Genomic DNA, 18,149 nt, shown 5'->3' with positions numbered 1-18,149 from the left:
GAGCCCTGGTTCCCACCCAGTAGGTGTTGGTGTATGGGTATGGTGTGGGCCATATGGGATAGTGTGTGGCTAAATGTTGTCCCTCGATATTTGCAGGGGACTCTGGGTACCCCAACCTATCATGGCTACTGACCCCTGTGAGGAATTCCAGGACAAGTGCAGAAGAACGTTACAATGAGGCACATGGGCGAAGAAGGATAATCGAAAGAACCTTTGGCCTCCTGAAGGCCAGGTTCAGGTGCCTCCATCTAACAGGTGGATCCCTGTCCTACTCACCCAAGAAGGTTTGCAGATAATCGTGGCATACTGCATGCTGCACAACCTTGCCTTGAGACGCCATGTGCCTTTTCTGCAGGAGGAGGAGGCTGGAGATGGCCATGTGGCAGCAGTGGACCCTGTGAACAGTGACAGTGAGGATGAGGAGGCAGAGGATGAGGATGAGGACAACAGAACAGCAGTGATACAACAATACTTCCAATGACACACAGGTAAGACAGTGTTATTTCACATTTCATTGTCAATATGTTGTATATCTTTGGCACTGGCATGCTGTTATTTCCCACTTCTATGGCCACTTATTGTACCCTTTGGCAATTCATTTTACAGATGTTGGTGCCCCACTATTGCTCCTGGTGTGATCACTGCAGCCAAATACAGGTCTTTCCTATGTGCACAATTACTGTACAGATGAATTGCAATGTTTGAACCTGATTAAGCGAATACATTCTTTAAAAATGTAACATACTCCATACTTGTTTTTTTTTCCAAGGGTGTTTATTGAAGTGCTAAGAAGAAGAGGGGCAAGTGCAAGGGGATGGGGTGATGATGGCGGAAAGCACAGGGTATTGTTCCAATCTATTTGTAGCACAGGTGCATTGTCCAAGAGGGCGTAGGAGGGGGAGCAATGGCAGTTCAAGGTGGACAGGGTGACTGAGTGGGACACAAGGGTGACAATCAGGAGAGTCTCATTTCCTGGTGGTGGTCTTGGCAATAGTCTCTGGCTTCTGCCTGGATCACAGGGAACATTTACGGGTTGGTTCTCTTTTTGCAGGGGGAGGGGTGCTGGTGGCCTGTGAGTTCTGTGGCGGGGCCTCCTGTCCACAAGCGGCAATGGAGGTGGAAGGCAGTTCAGATGTCTGGCTAGTAGCAAGAGCCCGCTGTTGTGAGACTGCCTTCCTCATAATGTTGGCGATGTCTGCCAGCACCCCTGCAATGGAGACCAGGGTGGTGTTGATGGCCTGCAACTCCTCCCTGATCCCCTGGTACTGTCCCTCCTGCAGCCGCTTGTTCTCCTGCATGTTGTCCAGGATCTGGCCCAGCGTGTCCTGGGAATGTTGATATGCTCCCTGGATCTCGGTGAGTGCCTCCTGGAGAGTCGGTTCTCTGAGCCTGTCCTCCCCCTGGCGCACAGCACTCCTCCCAGTTTCCCTGTTGGCCTGTGCCTCTGTCCCCTGAACCGTGTGCTCACTGCCACTGACCACAGGTCCATGATTGTCTTGGGTATGAGGTGTGCCCTGGGGTCCCTGTAGAGGTGGACACACTGCTGATTGATGTGTCGGGACATAGGTGTGGGTACGCTGGGTGGGTGCTGTGTTGGTGTTTCCAGATGGGGGAGGCTCTTTGGTGGTGTGTGACTGGGCCTGGGTAACCGACTGTCCAGAGGTCCCTGATGGGCCAGGTTGATCATCCAGAGCCAGGCGACCAGAGTTGCTGTCATCCCTGTGGTCCTCTTCAGTTGGGGGACTGGATAGTGCTGGCACCTTTTCTCCGGGGACATTGGCTGGGATACCTGTGGGGATGTAAAATGAAGTGTTATTGTTTCTGTGTGTGACATATTGTGCATCGGTGGGTTGCCCTATTTGGTTGTATTTGCCCTGGCAGCTTCAATTGTGTAAGTTGCTATATGGTGGGCTAGCTGATTCTCTCTAGTGCGCATGCTTTGGTGATAGGTGTCCATGCAGGGCTGTGAGTGATGTCCATGCATTGGTAGTGCATGCAGGGCTTGGCATTGGAATGAGTGGGAAGTGGTGGTGGGGTGTGTGGGAGGTGGTGGAGTGATGGGAGTGAGGGTGAGGGTATGTGATGGCATGCAGATAGGGGTCTAGTAGTAGTATAGAGTTGACTTACCAGAGTCCATTCCTCCTCCTACTCCAGCCAGGCCCTCAGGATGCATGATTGCCAAGACTTGCTCCTCCCATGTTGTTAGTTGTTGGGGAGGAGGTGGGGGTCCACCACCAGTCCCCTGTACAGCGAGCTGGTGTCTTGCTGCAATGGAACATACCTTCCCCTGTAGGTCGTTCCACTTCTTCCTGATGTCATCTCTAGTTCTTGTCCACGATTCTCCAGCATAGCTCCGTCTTCCTAGCTATAGATATCTGCTGCACCTGAGCTCCAAATAGCTGAGGCTCTACCCTGATGATTTCCTCCACCATGACCCTTAGCTCCTCGTCTAAGAATCAGGGTTGTCTTTGTGGTGCCATGCTTGTTGTGTAAGGTGTGTAGGTGAGTGTGTGTAGGGTAATGTGGTTGGGTGTGTGATGTGGGGTGTGTGAGTGGTGTATAGGTGTGAATGGTATGTGGCTCTGGTTGTGTGAGTGGTCTTGCTGTCTCTCTTTGGTGGCAATTATTTGTAGTCGTAAAGGGTTGTGGGTAATGTGGATGTGTGTTTTATAGTGGTGTGGGTGTGGTGTGTGTATGGGTGTCAGGTGTTTGTTATTTAAATTGACCAATGTAATGTTTGAGCGCAGCAGTATGTACCGTCAATGGTTTACCCCGGTTGAATGTCTGCCGTGGTGATTCGTGGGTCATAATGGGATGGATGTTGTTCTGTTGGCGTAACGGTGTGGGTTTGGATACCCCCAGTTTATCACTGACCATTGGTGTGGCGGACTTGTGTCCGTGGCTGAATAGTGATGGATTGTTGTGTGTGTGTCTTTATATGGTGAACAGATATCTGCGGCGGCGGCGGTGGTATGTTGGCAGCAGTCAGCATGGCGGTAAGTGGGATTTACCGCCAATGTCATAATGAGGGCCAAAGTCTTATTTGTAAAGCCAACCCTAACCACTGTGTTACATTCCGAATCTTGAGTTTGTGCTTCTCCAAACCAATCGCTCTTAAAAACATAGCTACCAGTATGGATGACATGTGAATCCTACACCTTGTAGTCCCCTCTGTCTTTTGTAACATTTTCTATTCTTTGATTTACACGTGTGATTTATTGTCTCTGTGTGATGAAAGGTGCTCCAACACCCTAACCTGGTATGCGAGGTGCTATTAAACAAATGAAATATATGTGAGAGAGGAACTATGAAGATATGAGAAGCACTATTGGAGGGTGATAGTGGGAGAATCCATGAAGAACCCCCCAAAAGATTGTTGTATCCTGGTGCACTGTAAGGCCACCAATTACTATGCTTTGAAAGCTAATACAATTGAGTATAAAGTGAAAATTGTGATGTAGCAAGCACCATTGTTGCCTTTTTATCCCAGATTATCTTGGTGGGAGAACCTCCCCAACCCCCCTTGTAGCGGTCAGGCCCACTTGCTGAGCTCGCGTACTATGCACCGTATGAGGGCTGGCTTGATCAAATTTACCAGGGGTGCTTTGGCTTCCCAGTCCGGCCCTGGTTTAGTACACAGATTCCTGTTCTTACTGCGTAAGGATGGTAAGTGTAATTTCATTACAAGCCAGGAGGCTACTATTATGCATTATTCCTTTAATGACACTCCACGCAGCAACCTTTTACATTCTAGAACAGAACATACATATCATACAATAAGTCCGTGCACCTAACAATCTGCCTCTTTTAAATGCTGCTCCTTGCTCAGATAAGTACTATTTGGTCCTTATTTAGTTTTTTTTTTTTATTAGAATTGACACTAGTTTTGATTTTTCTGATTTCCAATTTATGGAAATTATTGCCTTGTGATCACTACTACTTACCTTGAAAAGAAATGGGCAAATGCTTGGCCTGCCTAGCATATTACATGCCACCATGTTTGCTTGGGCTTTTCCCGTTGTTTTTCAACGCGTTAAGCGTCCATTCAGAGACACTGTAACGTCACTGTGACAGTTGACAGTTACAGTGACTCTGTGATATACTGTTTACCGTGAGGAATTATTGCTCATCATACTGGGGGTGATGTGTATTATTTGACAACAAATGTTTACCTTCCCAACAATTTTTAATTGGAAATAAACAAGTTTCTAGCTTTTTTACCATTACAAACAGGGCATTTTGTAACTATTTGAAAGAATACTTCTTTTCCCAAAGTTGTCAGATCGGGAGACAGGGACCACTGAAATACTTTTGGTGAGGATTAATGAGGAGCTAATTAAAAAGCTCATACAACAAGAGATGCGTACCTGCTTATGTGAGACTCACTAGCAGGTGATAGTTAACAAAAGATCTGTGGGATCTGATAATGATTTTGAAGGCGGGTACATCTCAGGGGAGACTCCGATTACAGAGATAAAGAAGGAAAACAAAATATATTGAGAGAAGGTCTATACCCCTTAAAAGATGAGAGATCCAAGCACCTCAAAAGGAAAGGGAGGTTTATGCAACTCGATGTGGATTGGTGTCTATGCGGCACAAAATGTAAAGGTGTCCAATGCGGCACAACTGAATCAGGTACCCTTAGCGGCAGTCAGGATATGGAGGAGGAACAACAGAGCAAATTACCCCTAAATGAGTGTGTTTTAGACCTTAAACAGGGGGACTGTGATATGAACAACCTCTTTACTGAGGATGACACCCCTTCTGCCTCCAAGGAAAAAGTTTAAAGATCCGTTAGGCATCCCAGGAGTGCAGAGTGGTGGCCCCTGGACAATATGGGCAAATTCATCAAACGATGGATCAGGAATCCACTTGAGAAGGAAGCCTGAAGTATTCTGAAAGCTGAATGCTCAAGACTAGTAATACTTGAGGAAGTGTGTCTTACCCCAAACCTAGAACCGGAACTGACCACCTTCCTTTTTAAGCTAGGTAGAGATCCTAGGAAGGGGATAGGGAGATCGCTTAAGGCTTGCCAGGACCTTTTGCTTGACGTAGTTGGACCCCTGACAAGGATCGTTGATGTGGCTGAGGAGGCACATGTCAACGAGCTTCCATTAAATATAAATCTCCTCAGGGGTTGGAGCCAAAGGGCATTGGGTCTTCTAGGGAATGCTCTTAAGTTGGGTAATGATGATCCACAGGACACCGAGATACTGCTTTACACCATGAGAAGAGAAGGATATCACTGCAGGAGCGTAGAAGAGAGCAAGAGCTCCATTTAAAGAAAGCCCTAACACAGACCCCGAAGGAAGAAGACACTGATCAGGTAAGTGGGTGTACTGTAGCTCTTTCCTCCCATTGCTGGTGGTCAGGGTGTGCTCTTGATGTGATTCTCTGCTCTCACTTCTGATGTTCAGGGTGTTGTCTGTGTGTTTTTGCTGTTGTTGCTGCTGCATTGTGCTCCATCTAGATGTAGTTATGTGGTCTATAATAAAGCAATCTCATTTTAACCTCACCCCTTTCAGCCCTTTGTGTCTTCATTTATTGATAGTGAAGCAAATGTCATTACTTCTTTCTCAGCTCTTGATAGCATGGTCAAGTAAACCAATATTTCTTCTTTCTGATGATTATTATACATGTTGGCGAGGGCTGGACTGACTTTTTTCAGTAACTTCAATGGATGCAAGTGACCCCAATCCACCTCCAGGTGTTCCGCTGATGTTAAAAATAGCCCTCTTATCGTGGAAGCTCGCAATGAAATACATGCACTCACCCACCCCATATGCTCCAAACATATCGCTGTGTGGTCTCCCTGTTTCTTTAGGAACTCTCACAACTAGGATGCTGCGTCCTTGGAATCAAGGGATAGAATTGACGGTGGGCTCTCTGTTCACAGGCAGTGTATTAATGCCCTGCCTAGAGTTTGAACAGACACATGGTCTGCCAGACACTCTCTTCTTAACACATGCTAGTATAATTGGTTATGTGCGCCACTATTGGGCTCCAGACGGAAACTCACCTACAATGCATGAACTACTACAGGCACTACACACTATGGGACACGGAAGACACCTGATGAAATGGTTATATAAAGAACTTAGAGCACACTTGGGAATCCCACTAAACTCCCTCAAGCATAGATGTGAGATCGACATTAATAGGGAATTCACAGGGGTAGAATGGTCCTTCCTCTCACAATGCCCGAAACAAATCTCACGGAATACACGTTTTAAATTAATTCAATTTTCTGTATTCCTCAGAGCTTACCACATGCCGCCTAGATTGAATTTAATCTTCCTCAGTGTCCTGCCCAAAGTGTGATGTACCGAGTGCAGACCTAGTTCACATGTTGTGGTCATGCCCTCTCCTAGCGACTTACTGGGCCGAGGTGGGATCAGCATTGTTAGGACTGACAGGGAGGGATCACTGTTGCTCATTAGAACAGTGATATTGGGCTTGTATCCCAGGCCCAAATCAGCTAAGGTATCCTCCCCCTTAGTGGACATGTAACTAATACTGGCCAAACGTTTATTGACAAGCCACTGGAAATCCTCTTGTCTCCCTTTGATACATCAGTGGAGAGAGGAGGCGGCAAAATGGGGACTAGCGGAGAGCGCTCCAATCCGCTGCAAAGAATACAAGGGATACTGTAAATGACCGATAGCTCTAGACTGTGACATTATCCGCTAAAAACTTAACATACAGGACAGTGAAGGTGATAGTACACAATAGGACAACACAAGGTTATCCCATTGACAGATCTAGACCAGTGCCCCACCATGGAGCCTGCAATGTTCCACCTTCTGGGTGAGGGGCCGGCACTAGTACTGAGGCCCTATGTAGCATTTTCAGACTGCTTCGTAATTAGTTTATTCTACACAGAATAGATCGTTTAACATACCATTCCGGCTCCCTATAATTACTATACTCGTTATGCGGTAGAACTCCACAGGTCCCTACAAAGGACACACATATATGTTAGGCTGTTGTTATGAGGGAGGGGGTGTTAGCGGGTTTACTGTTGTGTTTGCATATGTAATGTTTTTATCTATTCAGGACAATATGGTATATATTGTACTATGTGACTGATTAGCTCGAGTCATGTTTTGTGACATTATTACCATCTGTATTTAATCACTAGCAGCACATCCTGTTGTAATTGAAAAATGTAAAACGCAATAAAGTTTGTGTTAAAAAAAAAAGTTCAAGGTTGTATTACAGCTGTGAAACCATACTCAGCAGTAGAGAGGAAAGGGGAACTACACGTGCTTATTCTTTGCAGATGTTCCAAATTTGAAAGATCGGGATTTAAAATTAAAAATGTTCAAAAGTTTTGTTCAGAAACATGTCCTCTGATTTTTTTATATATATGACCTCCTTCACTCACTGCTACTCCTATTCCTATTATTGTGTTTTAGTGCCCTCGCCTGTCATCAACTTTAATGTAGCCATTAAAAATGAGACCTCCCTGACACTGCAGTGGACTGTACCCAATGACTCCAACCGGGCTAACTACAGTTATCAAGTGATGGTGAGCCTCTCGGGCATCATACAAAATAGCTCAATGTTTTCTAACCCCTCTGGAGGAGATGTGCAAACAGGGACCATAGGAAACCTTGCTCCAGGAGTACCCTATGAACTCAGCATTTCCAGTGTCACACTCAATGGCGTCAAGAGCAACAGGATAACTATCACTGGTGCTAACGCGACAACAAGTAAGTGCTATGTCATGGCTACCTGTTTTGGCAAGAATGAATGGTCTGAATTGTAATACTACATTGTAAATGTTATTTCACAGCTGTTTTGTTATAGCACAGTGTTTCTCAGGTCCTTGGCCTCTGGCATTATTATCTGGAGGTGGTGAGCTTTCCCTGAGGAGGAGGATTAATTGGAAGTGGGTGGGGTGGATCCAGCATTGCGATCTCTTCCAAAAACCTTTGTCGTGCGAACAGAATTGTCTTTAGGTAGAGAATTTTGCACTGTAGTGCACTCTGTAAAGGGATCAGTTCTTTCAGCCTTCTGCCCAATCAGTGCATCAGACTCCTTCACAGACCCTGATGTTGTGGGGGCCACCAACAAATATCAAATGTCTCTTTTCGGCCATGATACTGAGTACTTGGTTTGAGATGGAAGCTAGGCATACAAAAGCCTCCTACACTATACTAGGTACCTTGGTCGACCCCTAAAATCAGATGTAACACACTTATTATACACACAATAAATAAGAATGTCCCATCAGGTGCCTGACTTACAAGAAATACCACCTTAAAGTGTGGTGGAGGAATATAAATAACAGTGTTAACAAGCTGGACTAAAAGCAGCCCTGCCAAATTTGGTTAGACCAACCCTCCTAGTGCTCCTAGCGAGTGCAGCAAGCAAGCCTGACAACCGCAGTGGGGCCTTGGAAGGGGTTTTTCCCTCCATGAACATTTTGGAATAATAAGCAAAGATGGTTAATTTTAGAACACTAATCTAATTATAAAACCTAAATGTAAATAAATAGAATATAAAAAAAATAATCAAATGATGGAAGGAAATAGGTGATATGGCTGCATGGTTCAAAGAGCGGACGAATGTTTAAATGAGTGAGGAGAGGGTGGATGAATTAATTCAAGTATATATCACGACGAATAAAGACTTTAAGCTATGTGGAGCAACTTGTCTCAATGCACTGAACAAGGCAGGGTGCTTAGTTTTCATTTTAGCTTTTGCATAAAAGAATTACCCTCCCTAAACGCTACCACCACCAATCCTTGTGAAACATGCATAGCCCATCTGATCATAGGCAGTTACTTTTTTCACACCTCTTTTTCCTTTATCACATGAGATCACTTTGAAATACATCAGTTCAGGGTGTGCGCTACACAAAAACAAAATTCTGTAATGTTACTCCATCTATAGAAACACCGTTGGCCACAAATGGGGAGCAAAAGACATTTGACCTACCTCTTGGTTCACTAACAGCCTCGTCATCTGTGCGCTGGAGGTGGAAGCATGAATGCTTCTAAGTTCATGATTAGAATCACGGCTAACAATTGTCACTCAACGCAATGCTATCATTTTGTATCTTGAACTGAAATGTGTTGCAATGTTCATATTATAGAGAAATACACTTTAAAATTTGTGATAGTCTTTATCATATATGTACTGTACTCTCTGAGGCAAGTAACAGCAGAACACTTGCAACCTTCTGCCCAAATCGCTGAGTTGAAGCCTAGGTTCTAGAAGGTTATATAGACGTCCCCCTCCTTTCTTATGTACAAATCCGTGAGGTTAGCTTTGCTTGTGACAACCATGCGTAAGCAAAAGAATCAACGGGCTGCAAAAATGAAAGGTTTTGAAGGAAGCATTGTCTAACTGGCATTCTTTAACACCATTTGTTTGGTGAGGGCGTTGCTTTGCCCCCACCAGCAGTGAAACCAGCGCCCACCCTGCCAGCCAACTGGGAAAACACCCAGTGGGACCAGTTTGGTCCTGAATGTTAGTCTTAGTTTCTCATCTCAGGTATTTGATAAATATTGTATAGTATCACGTTTGGGTAAGGTCCTATTCTATGCCCTGCTATCCAGTTTATTGGAACATCTCTCGTAAGAAACATTGAGCCAATGGTGTCTTACAATAAATCATTACCAGATATAGTAGTAGTTTTACATAGTGATGAAAGTCTTTAACAGTGAAGTCTATGGATTTTCTTTGCGAACACTATAATAGAAGATGCAGGTATCATAGCCAGAAGGTATCAGTGGTGGATTCACCACTGAACCTTTCTGCACAGTTTTACCTCTTTGACTAGTTACTTTGTGAAAAGAAACAAAAGAGGCCATTTAGACATCAGTGGGCAGCCTCACAGCCTACCATGTCAACGGAGGGCCACCTAACATATTACAAGATAGATGTTTACCTGGTAGGGATTTCAGTGTCTTCCATGCATTCGCGGTGGATGCGCTGAAGGGGAAGTATGCTCCGAAGGCAACATGTTTTTTTGCCTCATCTCGGCATAATATTTGTTATAGTGAAACAAAGTTCTAAATCAAAAAATCAATGGCTCTGAAATGCAAGAAATGTTGTCCCTGTGTATGGGTGCTACTGTCAGTTTTCGGTGACTGGGTCAGCCACACCTCACATGGTGGACTTATGCAGGAAAGCAGAGTGATAATTGCCTCATCATAAAGAAGAAGCCGACTGTTACTGCTACCTATTAGTCCAGTGGAAGTGGGATGTCATGTCAAGCGTTTCAGACAGCAGACCCTGCTGAGGCTTCATCAGAACCCCTGTAGTTCCCCCAGTTGTGACTTCCACTGGGGAACTAGATGTTTGGTGTGGGAACTAGATGTTTGGTGCAGCAGGAGCGTGGCGTTCACCTGTACCAGCCAATTCCAATTGCAGTGCAACAGATGAATCAAGAAAACTCACATTTAGATGGATATTTGCGACCACTTTGTTTCTTCTGGGCTATCAGAGTAAAATATATATTCTTAACATATAGTTTCCTGTTGACGTTTAAGCCTTATAATATGTTGATATTCTCAACTAACTGTAACTTGTGCCCTAAATTAAGTGTAACTTGTGCTCCCACCATGCAATGTTTATCAGTGTCTTTTCTGATGTTGCTATGTTTTCATCAATGATGTCATAGAACATGCCATGAGTGATCTAATATGCGAGTAATTAGCAGTGGATGGCGAGGACAAGAGTTATAGTGCATAGCACTGATCAGATAGAACTAAGGGCCAGATGCAAGAAACAAATAGCGAGTCGCAAACAGCAAAAATTGCCGTTTGCGACTCGCTATTCGCGTTTCCCAATGCAGAAATGCATATTGCGAGTCGGTACCGACTCGCAATATGCATTTCAGAATCGCAAATAGGAAGGGGTGTTCCCTTCCTATTTGCGATTCTGAGTGGTATGCAATACCATTTGCGACCGCATATGCGGTCGCAAATGGTGTCGCAGTTACCATCCACTTCAAGTGGATGGTAACCCACTCGCAAATTGGAAGGGGTCCCAATGGGACCCCTTCCACTTTGTGAATGGACCCACAAATATGTTTTCAGGGTAGGTAGTGGTACAAGGGACCACTACCTGCCCTGAAAAAAAAACGAAACTAAAGGTTTCGTTTTTTTTTTAAGTGCAGCTCGTTTTCCTTTAAGGAAAACGGGCTACACTTAAAAAAATAAACTGCTTTATTTAAAGCAGTCACGAACATGGAGGTCTGCTGACTACAGCAGGCCTCCATGTTTGTGAGTGCCTAGACTCGCTATGGGGACGCAATTAGCGACCCACCTCATGAATATTAATGAGGTGGGTCATTGCGACCCCATAGCGAGTCGCAGTCGATGTCTGAGACACCGTACTGCATACCAATTTGCAAGTTGCAAATTGCGAGTCGCAAATTAACATTTTGCTACATCTGGCCCTAGGGGTGAATGGCAATAGACAAATATGGGGTGGATTTGTAGTACACATTTGGGTGCACAGCCTTCTACCAGCAAGAAATGTAATCTAGAGTAATGGAGTTACAAGGCTAAGAAATCTATAAACCCAGTTGCCTGACCATACTTGTACCATTATAGATCAATCATCCCAAAAGACCTCTCAAGTTGTTGAACTAGCTCCTGTTATTGTAGCATCTGACGACTTTTCCACAAGGTAACATCCAGAAGTGAATCAAACAAAATCAATGAATCAATCGATTAATTTCTTAAGGGCACTACTCACCCGGTAGGGTCTCAAGGCGCTGGAAGGGGGCCGGGGTTGCCGGTTACTGCTCAAAAAGCCATGTTTTAAGGTGCTTTCTGAAGGTTAGGAGGTCCTGGGTCTTGCGTAGGTTGGTGGGGAGGGAGTTCCAGGTCTTGGCGGCGAGGTGGGAGAAGGATCTGCCGCCAAAGGTGGTGCGTTGGATGCGGGGGACTGTAGCGAGGGTGAGGTTGGTGGTGCGGAGCTGTCGAGTTGGTATGTGGAAGTTTACTCGTTCGTTGAGGCAGGCCGGTCCAGTGCTGTCGAGGACTTTGAAAATTATCCTTTTGTTGATGGGGAGCCAGTGTAGGGATCTGAGGTGGGTGGATATGTGTTCGTGGAGAGGGAGGTTGAGGATGAGACGTGTGGCTGCGTTCTGGATTCGCTGGAGTTTTCTTTGAAGCTTGGCTGTGGTCCCTGCGTAGAGGGCGTTGCCATAGTCCAGTCTGCTGCTAATGAGGGCGTGGGTGACTGTTCTTTGTGTTTCTAAAGGAATCCATTTGAAAGTCTTGCGTAGCATGCAAAGGGTGTTGAAGCAGGAGGATGATATGGCGTTGATATACTGGGTCTTGGAGAGCGATGAGTCTAGAACGATGCCAAGGTTGCATGCGTGGGTGGTGGGTGTCGGTGGTGGTCCGAGGGTGGTGGGCCACCAGGAGTCGTTTTGTTGGGGCCAAAGATGATGATCTCTGTTTTGTTTGAGTTTAATTTGAGGTGGCTTGGTGTCATCCATTTGGCGATGTCGAGGAGTCCGGCGTGCAGGTTAATTTAGGCGGTGGCTGGGTTCCTGGTGAGGAAGATGATGAGCTGGGTGTCGTCGGCATATGAGATGATGGTGATGCCGTGGGGGCGGAGGATGTTGGTGAGAGAAGCCATGTAGATGTTGAAGAGGGTGGGGCTGAGGGAGGATCTTTGGGCGACCCCACAGATGATCTTGGTGGCTGTAGACCAGAAAGGAGGGAAGCGAGCTCTTTGGGTTCTTTCGGAGAGGAAGGAGGTGAGCCAGTCCAGAGCCTTGTGGCAAATTCCAGCGTCAAAAAGGTGTGCGCGGAGGGCTTGGTGGCATACAGTGTCAAAAGCTGCAGAGAGGTCTAGGAGGATGAGGGTGACGGTCTGGTCCACTCTGGTCCTGATGTCGCCTGTGCAGGCGATGAGGGCGGTCTCAGTGCTGTGGTTCTTGCGGAATCCAGACTAGGAGGCGTTGAGTATGTTGTTTTCTTCTAAAAAGCGAGACAGTTGTGCGTTTACTATCTTCTCAGCGACCTTTGCGGGGAAGGGGAGAAGAGAAATGGGACGGTAGTTTGTGAGGTCTTCCGGGTCTGCTTTGGGTTTTTTGAGAAGAGCGTTGACTTCGGCGTGCTTCCAAACGTCTGGGAAGGTTGTGTTGTCGAAGGAACTGTTGATGACGGCACGGAGCTGGGGAGCGATGATTTGGCTGGCCTTGTTGAAAATGTGGTGGGGGCAAGGGTCTGTTGGGTAGCCTGAGTGGATTGAGTTCATGGTTTTGCCGATTTGTTCGTCGTTTAAACAAAATGTTAAAATCCATATCATCAAGGAGCCCTCCCATACAACTAATTCTAATATGAGTTCTCGGAGTACACTAGTGTTGGGTATGTTATGGCAATTGAAGGAGCATCTCCTAAGTAATTTCAAAGGGATTTTGTGACTAAGTTGAATCCGTTAGGAAGGGGCACCTTACCAACCACAATGATCTGTATCATTGGTTTGCAACCACAATTGCAGTTGTAAACCATTAAAATTCTACTGACTCTTCAAAAGAGGACAAATGTCAGTTCTTTAAAGCATACTAAGTGAAATACTACACACTGATCCATAAGAATACTTGCACACTGACCTGAGTTTCTACCCAGTATTTACGCTAGTCTTGCAGATGATAATGTCAATTCCAGAGACATCTCTGAAACTGGTTTTAAGCAGTTCCTGACATTTTGTTTTAGTCTATAACTGGTCAGACTGAAGTATTTGTCACTCAGTGTTCAGGAGGAGGGGATGTCTTATGGATAGTTGGGTTTCCAGTCAGAGAAACCCAAAATAAAGGTGCCAAAGAGGAAGGAGCGAGGCACAACTGTCTCTATACTTCATATGGGCATATGTCCCCCTCATCAATGATGTCATTGAACATGTCATGAGTGATGCATTCTTTGAGGTCATACGCAGAGCGTGGTGGGGGTACAGGTTTTAGTTAGCTCAGTAACCTAGAACTGGAGAATTTCAGTGTTTTTGAGTTTAAAATGTTTTATTGTAACTACATTTTCACCTAACTATAACTTCACTCGAACCTTTGTTTATTTCAGTGAATTTCTCATGTTCTTTTAAAATAAAGTAAGTTATTATTATCATGAATTAATTAATTAATTAATGGAATTTATAAAGCACAAACAGCTGCTCCAGTAAGGAGCGTCCCGGTGCTAGGTAAAAAGCAAACACAATATGAAAGCAGTCATAGATGAAAACAACCCGTAAGTTAAATTTTTCTGAAGAGATTAAATGGAGTAAAATTAGATTCCTGTGAAGAGTTTTTAAAAGGCTCTTGAATTGATTCTCGGAAGTTACTCCTCTAAAATGGTCCGGTAGAAAATATCAAAGTTTAGGGGCCAAAAAGGCAAAGGAACATCCACCTGCTCTAGAGCTTCCTATTTTGGGGATGCAGAGCAGGTTGCTATTAGCTGATCATAGGACTCTGTGGGGGAGATATTGTTTCATTCTGTCACAGGCCCTTTCTGATTGACTGCCCGAAACGTCAGTGTCAAGCTTTTGAATTCTATTCTTTGCATAATGGGAAGCGAATGTAAGCTTTTTAAGCCAGACCAGATGGATTGCCTCTTGGGAATGTCCAGCGCAAGTCTGGCTGCTGCATTGTGAAGACGATGGAGTCTGTTTAACAGTGATTAAGGGGAGCCCAGGACCAGCACGTAAGCATAGTGAAGACTCCAGGTTATTAGGGCATTGAATGATGGTTTTTCTAGTATAGTCTGGCAGAAATTTAAGAGTTTTCCTTAAAGTTTTTCAGAAGGGAAAAACAGGCACCAGCAGTAGCATTGTCAAACAGTCTGAAAGAAAGGGCATTGCCAAGCTTGACCCCTAAATTGTTGGCTGTGGTGTAAGCAAAGATTTTAAGCAAAGGCAGCTATCATTCAACCAGTTGGCGACTGCTGATAGACAGCCCTGAAAATTAGCAGTCACCGAACCATCAAAATGTTTAAAGGCAAACATCAGTTGGGTGTCATCAGCGTAGGACAACACATTAAAACCCCACTCTAGCGCAGTAGCGGCAAGAGGGGCCGTATAGATCTTAAAGAGACGGGCTCAGGCCTAGCTCTGTGGGACCCCACATTTGACCTCCCGAAATTCAGATGTGATGGGAGGAATGAAAACTGCTTGCTTATGGTTTAAGAGAAAGGTGTTAATCCTTTTCCACATGGTGCCAACTATACTAGCTTTTTCTAGTCTTTGCAGGAGAATGGAATGAGGCACCGTGTTGAAGGCCACCAGTAGTCTAACAAAATTACAGTGTTGTTTATACCCAAGTCAAGGTGGGTTTTGGTAAACTCAGTCACTTCTAGTAGGGCTGTCTCTGTACAGTAACCGGATGTGAATCCGGATTGTTAGGGGTGTAAAACGTTGTTTGCTTCAATGAATTTCGTAACCTGGTAGTTAACTGATGATTCCAGCATTTTTCCGTAGGCCAGGAGAAGTGAGATGGGTCTATAGCTGACAGAGCAAAGGGGGTCAAGGTTGTTTTTTTTTCCAAGAGGGAGTACCAGCGCCTGTTTCCAGCTCGGAGGCACTGATCCGGAATAGAGAGAGATTAAAAAGAGCATTGATGGGTAAGTTCAAAGACTGAGATGCCCTTTTGAGAATGTGGGGTGGGCAGAGGTTTAAGGGAGAGCCGCAGTGGGCTTTTTGGATCAGTCTCTCTGAGTCCTCTAAAGCAAGCATTTAAAAAAAAATAGAGGACATTGGGCTGTAAGGCAGGTTGGCGGTAGGTCTCGCCGGAGCCACACCTGAGTCCATGGAGTTAGGAAATTTTGAGGAGATGTTAAAACCTTTTCATGGAAAAATAATAGGTAAGTCATCTACAAACTCCTGAGAGGCCAGGACAGCTTGCGATTGAGCCTGATGCTTTAGTAAAGTGCTGATAATCTTAAAAATTGTCCCAGGTGCTTTGCTAGCTTTGTTGATTTTTTTCGAAAAACGCAATGCTTTCGCTTTTTTCGATAATGTTTGAGTGCGGTTTTTTAACTATGTTTGTCTTCCTCCAGAAAACTTCATTGCCATTTCCTCTCTAGTTCTTTGCACTTGTATGTATTAGCCTTAAGGGAGAGTGAGAACCAAGGCACCGCTGATTCAGTATCGTCGTGCTGGTTAACCACTAAGCGGGAGCAGACTGATACCTAACTATAATGTCACTTTAACCTTTGGTATTGCATTGTCAGTGAATTGGTAGTTTTTTTTTTTTTAGAGTAAAGTAAGATCTTATTACTATACTCAGGTTCTGGGGGACAGCCACTCCTCGCTGTGCAAATCCTTAGACCACATGCAGCATTAGGTGGGGTGCAAGGTCTGGCCACAGACGCAACACCCACGGGCGGCTAACCCTCCCTGGACACAAACGCAACTTTATTTTGTAATTCATTTTACAGGGCCCACAGGAGTTCAGTGGGATCGTGGCGAAACCTCGCTTCATTTTTTTAAATATTTTTTGTTACTGTTTGGTCCGGAGGGTCCCTCTAGGGTCCCCCACCCAAAAAAAGGGCCCGGGGGTCAGGGTACCCTTAACCCGGCCCCTCATATGCTATTTTTTAAACAACTTCAGGACAGGGGACCAAGTCCTGTAATGGCTACCTCAGCATATCTGTTCATGTTGCAGCCTGCCAAACTGAGGGTTTGCTCCAAAAAAGCCCCTCAGTCAATCAGAAGACGTGATTTTTTCTTTTTTTAGCCCAACTGTCAATATAGCTGTCAAATTTGAATCTTAATATTTTCAAAACTACTAAATGGACTTATACCCAGTCACAAAAAGCACACTGTCTGGCTAAAGGTCTAGCTTTCTGCCAAATTTTGTGTTATTTTGTTCAGCTGTTTTGGCTGTAGCATTGTCTGAAATTCCCTATGGAAATTGCAGGGGAAAATTGTGTTTTGGGTCTCTTGGCTCTTGCTTGGCGGATCACTCTGAAACATTCCAGGAAGAAGCTAATGTGGATAAACTCTTCTTTTGAAAGATTTTGTGCGGCTTCACCAAACGGTGCAAGAGTTTTTAGCAAAGTAAAAATGTAACTACACAGAGGAATACATAAATGAATGAATGAAAGAGGAGTTTTTTTAAAGTGATGTATATTTGGTATGAATGAAATAGTAGTGCCACTTATTGGTTGTAATAGGATGGGAATATTGTGCTATAATATTAGTTGTGCAGAGAGAATTACAGTAGAGAATATTTGTATAATACATTTAAAAATGTTACTGTTAAGGGGGGCGTGGCCAAGCTGCCAACCAAGATGGCTGTGCGGTGTTGAAGCTCTGGGACCCGTCGCCCTGTACCCATCTCCCTCGACCACTATATGAGACAACTGATGTTTCACGACACTGTGGAGACCCTCGCCACTGCAGACTGCGCCTAGATGTGGCCATGCTGCATGATTGGCGCTGGGCAGGACCAGTGGACTCCTCACAGCAGACACTGTGGTCTGATGCAGCCCTCGGAGGCCCCGCACGGACAGGGCATGCGAGTGAGCCTGAGGGCGGGTCGCGGTGTGTGCGCAGCCTGTTGTTGCTTCCCTGTTCCATTTGGGGCCCGCCAGCAACCTGTATTGGACCACTGGAGCGGCCCTGCCCCCGGACCGCCTTCCTACGGAGGCCTCTGCACGATTGGCCCTGAGGCGACTGCCGAGCCCTGCCACTGGGCTGACTACTGGTGGTGTGGTGAGTGCTGCACAGGCCCGGGCCTTGTATGTACTGATGGTGGTGCTCCCCTTTACACTGCTGGGGCAGTATCGCGCCTAATGTCTGCTACCTACTGATTGCCTCCACAGGGGCCCCGCACCAATGTAACTTCTACCCAGTGCCTTGCTGATAAGATGGGGTGCCCACCTATCTCAACCCTTGAGGATCTGCTATTTTCTATAGCCACTAACATCATTGGTTGGCAAGCTCCACATTGACAGTGTAATGGTCGACTGATAGTGCTGTGTCTCCCCTTCAGATGCAGTGGTGATCTGTGACTCACGGTCCTTTTCTGGTCATTTCCTCACCATAGCTGCCACCCAAGACGTGCGAGAACCTTGATTGCGCTAATACTATCTTCCCTGCAAATTACCTCCGTGAGGCATGATTACTGCAGCACAGTGGGTCATGGTGACCCCATATGACAGCAACTCACATTCGATACAGCC

At 45.4% G+C, this 18,149-nt stretch overlaps 1 protein-coding gene across 1 annotated transcript in view; it reads left to right on the top strand.

The window, feature by feature from the left end:
• PTPRH (protein tyrosine phosphatase receptor type H) overlaps positions 1–18,149 on the top strand; it is a 634,102-nt gene that overhangs the window by 467,580 nt on the left and 148,373 nt on the right. The window contains exon 13 of the mRNA XM_069200757.1: positions 7,419–7,715. Within this exon, the coding sequence (XP_069056858.1) occupies positions 7,419–7,715 (297 nt within the window). The remainder of the gene's footprint in view (positions 1–7,418; positions 7,716–18,149) is intronic.

The sequence above is a fragment of the Pleurodeles waltl genome, chromosome 7 (assembly GCF_031143425.1).
Source record: "Pleurodeles waltl isolate 20211129_DDA chromosome 7, aPleWal1.hap1.20221129, whole genome shotgun sequence".
In the NCBI taxonomy this organism is placed as follows: Eukaryota; Metazoa; Chordata; class Amphibia; order Caudata; family Salamandridae; genus Pleurodeles; species Pleurodeles waltl.
This window is presented reverse-complemented; position numbering and strand designations above follow the sequence as displayed.